General features: G+C 47.0%; 1 protein-coding gene across 3 annotated transcripts in view; it reads left to right on the top strand.

Moving 5' to 3' along the window:
• Positions 1-1,673: 1,673 nt before the first annotated feature.
• SERPINE2 (serpin peptidase inhibitor, clade E (nexin, plasminogen activator inhibitor type 1), member 2) overlaps positions 1,674-6,416 on the top strand; it is a 10,224-nt gene continuing 5,481 nt past the window's right edge. For 2 of the 3 annotated variants that reach the window (XM_008947734.1, XM_008947733.1), the window contains exons 1-3: positions 1,674-1,944; positions 4,414-4,641; positions 5,679-5,876. In XM_008947734.1, the coding sequence (XP_008945982.1) occupies positions 1,689-1,944; positions 4,414-4,641; positions 5,679-5,876 (682 nt within the window). In that variant the 5' untranslated portion in view covers positions 1,674-1,688. Of the gene's footprint in view, positions 1,945-2,648; positions 2,670-3,151; positions 3,272-4,413; positions 4,642-5,678; positions 5,877-6,416 lie in introns of all 3 variants that reach the window. The other variant, XM_008947732.1, reaches the window with a different exon arrangement.

The following is a 6,416-nucleotide window of genomic DNA, read 5'->3' as shown; positions in this document are numbered from 1 at the left end:
GACAGGTTCCTCTGGCCACAGCTGTACTGACAGTTGGGTTGGAGGGAGAGAAGTGTCTCAACTCCTCCGGGATTTCACGTTCAGCACGTGGCTTATTCTGTGCTGCAACTGCAAACTGCAGCAACGCCAGTTCTGCCCACTGAAATGGTGCAGAGAAGTGGAGATGCTGAATTTTATCAAGTGTTGTAGCACATTTGAAGTGCCTGCTATTAAGAGGTGATTAAACCAATGAGTGCAAGCACCAGCTGGTTTGCTGGGGAGCAGTGCTGCGTGGTCTGAGCTGGCAGCTCAGTGGAGGTGGGCTCGTGCGGCCGGTGGCAGAGCTCTCGCTGCGGGGTGCCCGTCCCCGTGCGTGGGGGGCACCCGGGAACAACCCCCTCCCCATCCTCAGAGCTGCCCCTGTCCCTGCTGCCCTCCGGCTCCAGGGCTGCGGGAGCTGGGCGAGCGACCCTGCAACGCCAAGCAGAAGGCTCACGGGGAGGAGAGACCTATTCCAGGGGTTGGATGTGGTATGCAAATGAGATTTTAATCAGTCGTATACCTGCTGCAGCCTCATTAGCCTTTGGGGAACTGGTCAACAGCTCAGTGTACCTGAGACCTAACAGCAGAACGTGCTCTTGGAGCACAAAGTCAACTCTCGGGAACGGGCTCACTGGAAGGTCCGGGAATGGAACTCGGGGCTCTTGAGCTGTACAACTAAAGTGTCCTAAAATAAAAACATTGTGGTTGAACCTCTCAAAGGTGAGCAGGGAACCTTTTTCCATGAAACAGGAGATTATAGCATGACTGTTCCTCTAAGTATCTGTTTGCCCTAACAAAGAAGGGATTGGACGCGTTTCCCCGAGGAGGAAACAGCCTAGTAGTCACAGTGGCCAGTGTTTAAGGTTTGGGCTTGGTTCTCTAATCAGTTGCTGAGAGGTCCTGAACAAACTGTTGCTGCTGCTGGTGCCTCAGCTCCTAGGAGGCCACGGCTGGAATGATCCTGAGCTCTGCTAGGTGTGAGATCTGCAGGCAGAGATTGGCCCGCGCTGACTGTAAACTTCCTTCTGTACTCATTAGCTGCTGAATTTTCCTAAATGGAAAAGTACAGGCTAAGATCCAAACTGAACCTTGCATTTTGGAATCCACAGGTCTTCCTCTGTATTCCCGTGGTGGAAAATGCCAGTTACAAGCTAGCTTATGCTCGAGGCAGGTGTAAATTCCCACGGCAGAAGATCTCTGTCTGTGTACACGTGCTGCTGTTCGCTGCAGAGAACCCTCTAATAGCTGTACTGTCCATCACCTCTTAGTGGGTGAGGACCATACCACAAGGCTTCTTAGCACTAATTTCACCTGGAGGGCAGCTTAAAGAGAAAGCCAAGACTCCATTTAGCTGAAACACAAAACTGAACGTGTGTGTGGTGGGAGGCAGTCTCCCAGCTTAGCAGCTTTTGTCCTGTTGTATAGTTGCTTGATGGCTATCTGTTTTATCTCTGCTTCTGGAAAGCCCTAGACCTAAAACACTGGTACCAGTAAAATGCAGGTGTGAGTCCTGCTGCCAGAACTCTGAAGGGTGTGTGGAGCACATGTGAGACTTGCCTGCTCTTTAGGTAAATTAGAATTTAAGTTGAAAATACAAATGCTGTACTTGTGAAAGGTGACTTGACTTTCCCCTCTTGTTTTCTTGCAGGTACCTCCAGCCAGAAATCATGAACTGGCACTTCCCTCTCCTCTTCGTTCTTGGGACTTTAACAACTGTATGTTCCCAGTTCAGTTTTTATCCTCTGGAGGAACTCAGCTCTGATGTTGGAATCCAGGTCTTCAATCAGATAGTGAAAGCTAAGCCTCAGGACAACGTGGTTGTTTCTCCTCATGGGATTGCATCTGTCCTGGGGGTGTTGCAGCTGGGTGCTGATGGCAAGACAAAGAAGCAGCTGACAACTATGATGAGATACAGTGTCAATGGTCAGTGATTCCTAAGGTGGTTTTGGGTGTGTTTTGCTAGAATCTTCGTGGTGTTTTGAGATGGCTTTCTAAGTGTGGTAGATTGCATCAGAGACACCAATTAACTCTGTTTACCAAAGCACAAAAAGGACACAAGTTAATTGGCAATTTGAGTATGGACATGTGCCTATACTTGAACTGGCTTATAAGCAGCTTTGGTAATGACTTCGAGGCCCTGGCTAGAACTGCCTTTGTCCTTGCAAAATTGATCTTCCAGAGCAGTGTGGGTGGCAGCCCAGTGGCAGCACTGCACAGGAGGGCTGCAGCCCCCCACTCCAGGCTGCTCTGAAGAGCCGTTCACATGCCACTCTTTCGATGGCAGGGCAAGAGAACATTTCTTGTCACCACCACACTGAAAGCGATGCAACCTCTAACTCTACAACTGATACTTTCACTTTGATGTTCTTCAGCTTTGTTCATCTGTGTTTCTGCTGTCAGGATCCCTGAATCTGTAGTTCTTGTAGTGCCCTCTTCTTGAAAGAGCTGCTTCTGCCTGTCTCTGTGCCTGACACTGCATGGTCTGTCTCTGTATTCCTCTGCCGATGTCAGCCCCTCAAGAGGGTGCAGGCTGAAGGGTCTGCTGCTTTACTTTGCATGCTGAGTGTTCTTGAGTGTCTGTCAGCAAGACTTAACATCTTAGCACCAGCATTCTGCCTTCCTCCCAGGAATAGGAAACCTTCAAAGAGGTAAGGGTACGCTTAAGTCTTGAGCAGTATTGTCATATAACGTGTTGTCCTGTCTTCATTTGCTTTGCTGTTTTGGTTCTGGGTTTGAAGTACAGCAAAATGATTTGTTAGATTAAGATCTGAATGCTGTAGATAGAAATCTCTTCATGGGATAATCAGCTTTAGGAACATTGGAATGCCCAAAATGTAAGTACTTACAAAAACTTTGAAGCCTTGTATCAACTGGTTTTATTTGGCCTGCAGACTTTGTAATCATCGAAAGCCTGTGTGAGAGACAGAGGTTCTCAAACTCCTTAGAGGGTAGCCAGTACCTTGTCACAGAGCCTTGTTATGGGATGCTACCTGTCTCTTTGCACAGACCTCCTCTGCTTTTGCTCATGATTGCCTTACAGTCCTTTGGCAACTACAGCAACTGCTTCTTTGGACAGGTAACAGTTGGAAAGTGTTTAATTTATCTTTAGCTGTCTTTTAATGCGATTTAGCAGCTGGAAGCAAAGAGGAGAGCCAGCATCATGAGACCAGCCAGCTCTCCCCGGACCACCAGAAAGTGCTCCGTGGACCACCAGTGGTCCACAGAATACAGTTTGAGAACCTCTGTTATGGTATGTTCTCCAAAGAAAATTGCCCATCATATGGGAGAGTGAACATGTAGAAATTTGTACAAAGGGTACTGCTAAAGCAGTCACAACGTGAAACAGCAAAGCCATCTGAGGCTTCTCCTTACATGCATTTATTTATACTAATTTATTCCCTTCCTATGTCCTATCTCAAGTTTGTCCACTTAAGGAAGCAGTCTGGAAATGTTGCCTAAATTGTATTGGGAAACAGAGGGAGCCCATTAATAACTGGTGTAAAAACAGGCACCCAGGGATCGCCCGGTTCAGTGTGAGGGTTGAAGGTGCAGTCACTCTCCTGGCAGTAGCTTCCCTGTGTAGACAAGCACTCGTTCACGAGCCCTACCGCCGGGGAGAGCTGGGTATGGTGAGCATGGCAGTTCTTCTGTGCTGCTGTGTGCCTTCTCTCACAGGCAGTGAAGAGCTAGCAGGCACTGGCTGCGACCTGCTTTCAGGTCCTCAGGATTTTGACTGTAAGCACTGAAACCTGCTGCTTTCCTTTTTCCCTTTTTGTTTTCAAGGCAAGCTCATGTGTTAAGGGATTGACTTCTGGTTAAGGCCAGGACTTAGTCTGTCAGGAAGCTAAGACGTGACTTGAACCCTATTGCAGAAATCTTGACAGCTTCCTTTATTCTCCAGTAAATGGGAAGGAAGGATGGTGAGAAAACTTTTGCTTTGTGCTCTCAGGTTCAAGACCCCCTGCATAACTTTCAGCCCTTGGCTTTCTTTGTCACTGTTACAGACCTGACAATTCACCTGGGCGCTTATGATAATGAAATACATTATGGGACACCTTGTTCTGTTGAAGAGCATGGTTAGCAGCTCCACACTAAGACCTGAACTGCAGTACTATCCCCAGCACTGTCTGAGGATTCATATTCTGAGCAGACAGCTAAAAAGGCAGGAGGCATCACAGTGGAGGTCATGTTTTTGCTGGGGAAAGAGCATTCTTCAGATGAGAGATGAGAAATGAGTCTGTTGGAAGGCCTCTCAGAGTGAACGTCTGCTTTGGTCTCTGTTTCTAGTCCAGCACTTAATGCCTGACCTTTCATGTCTTTAATAGTTGCGTTTAAAGTAACTGTTTGTTCATCATCTTATTCTAAATTAAACTTGCTGTTCTTTCCAACTAGGAGTTGGTAAAGCGTTAAAGAAGATAAACAGGCTCATAGTCTCAAAAAAGAATAAAGACATTGTTACAATTGCTAATGCAGTGTTTGCAAAGAGTGGCTTTAAAATGGAAGTGCCTTTTGTTACAAGGAACAAAGAGGTGTTTCAGTGCAGCATCAAGAGTGTGGACTTTGAGGACCCAAATGCAGCATGTGATTCCATCAACCAGTGGGTGAAAAATGAAACAAGGGGTGAGTACTGGCGAGTGCTTTTTGTGCATGGTTGAGGTTGGTGTCCAAAATGGCCCAGATTTGGATGAGGGGATGGGAAGGCAGGAAAAGCTCTGCCTTACAGCTGAAAAATTCAAGGTGGCATTAGTGAAATGTTCTAGAGCTGGTGGGCCAGGAATCTACAGTCTCACTGCCCCAGCAGATGTGCCTGTCTGGTGGCCTTGAGGTGTGTGTCCATCTGCCCATGGGATCAGCAGAGCTTCTACTGTTCTTTGCCTTCCTACAACTTGTGAGAAATCCAGGCAGAGGTCTCCTGGAGCTATGTTTTATCAGACATAAAAGATGCTTTCAAGCAACTCAGACATTTGACACAGACTTGTGGAAAGCTGTAAAGCACTTCAGCTTTTGCTTTTACTGCCCTAAATTCTCACAAGACATGGCTGTGTTCTTAGAAGTCATGTTTAGTGGGGGATTTTTAACTGACCCTGCTCTGACAGAACTCCTCATGGTTCAAGGTTCTCAGCATCTAGTTGTCAAATTTACATATGCTGAAGCTGGAGATGTTTTGCAACATATTCATAGTCTGGGTGAGCTACAGGTTTGGTATCTCTTGGAGTTAAAAGTGGTGCCTGCTGGATGTGAGGAGTGTGGCAATGATGTGCTATTTGTGAAATGAGGCTGTCAGATTCTTTCCGCCACCTCACTGGTTTTGCATAGCAATGTTGCAAGCAGTGTGTGAACAGGGAGGTCCTTCAGCTGCAACTATTGCCTCCATAACACAGTCTTAGATCTGCTCACATGCTGGAGAGGGCAGGGCCCTGCCAGTTAAAACATTGGTCTATTGATTAGCAAGATACATTCACCTTCTCATTATCTCAAAGGGGTTTTTTTTTGACAAAAGAATACCATTGGCTTTATGATCCTCAAATGTATTGTCCCAGTGGGAGCTGGCACACTTCTCCTGATCAGGAGGCCTCAAGTAACACGTGCTTCAGGTTCTTCAGGAACGGTTGGCCAGAGTTATGACAGCAAATCCTCAGACTTTGTCTCTCTTCTAGGTATGATCGATCAGGTTGTAGCTCCGGATGATATTGATGGCAGCCTGACCAGGCTGGTTCTAGTAAATGCTGTGTACTTCAAGGGCTTATGGAAATCACGATTCCGACCTGAGAATACAAAGAAGCGTCCCTTTTATGGAGCTGATGGGAAGACCTACCAAGTTCCTATGCTGTCCCAGTTATCCATCTTCCGCTGCGGTAAGCGCCGTGACTGCACTGCTGCCAACAGGGGCTGTGGAATTTCCTCTTCTCCTTCAAACCGAAGCAAGTTTGCTGGGCCTCTGGTGTTGCTTATTGTAGCTGATGTGGGAGGCTCTGTGCTGGAGAAGCATCTCACAGGGCTGAGGTGTGGATGACCATGCTGTGCAAGGCATTTAGCAGCAGCTTAGTGTTGGGTACTCTAAGTACTTGCCTTATTCCTTTTTGCCTTCTAAAAAGGAAAACCTAGAGTACCCAAACTGAGAACTTTGCACATTACTCAAACTTCACAGCAAGAAGAAATCCTTATATTAAGGGCTGAGAATAAAGGAAAAATGGCAACTAAAAGAGAACCCTGAGGTTTATCTGGTGAAGAGCTGTGTAGGAAAGAAAGGTTCGAGTCAAAGCAATCTGTATTTTACTGTATAATAAAGAAAGGGGACTTGTGCAGCCCCCAGTCCTGCGGGAGCCAGGGGAGAGTGGGGGTTGGTATGTTGGCTCCATCTCTCAAGGTGTGAACCTGCTCTTCAAATGCAAATT

This window comes from Merops nubicus, unplaced genomic scaffold (assembly GCF_000691845.1).
Source record: "Merops nubicus isolate BGI_N331 unplaced genomic scaffold, ASM69184v1 scaffold17559, whole genome shotgun sequence".
Lineage (NCBI taxonomy): Eukaryota > Metazoa > Chordata > Aves > Coraciiformes > Meropidae > Merops > Merops nubicus.
This window is presented reverse-complemented; position numbering and strand designations above follow the sequence as displayed.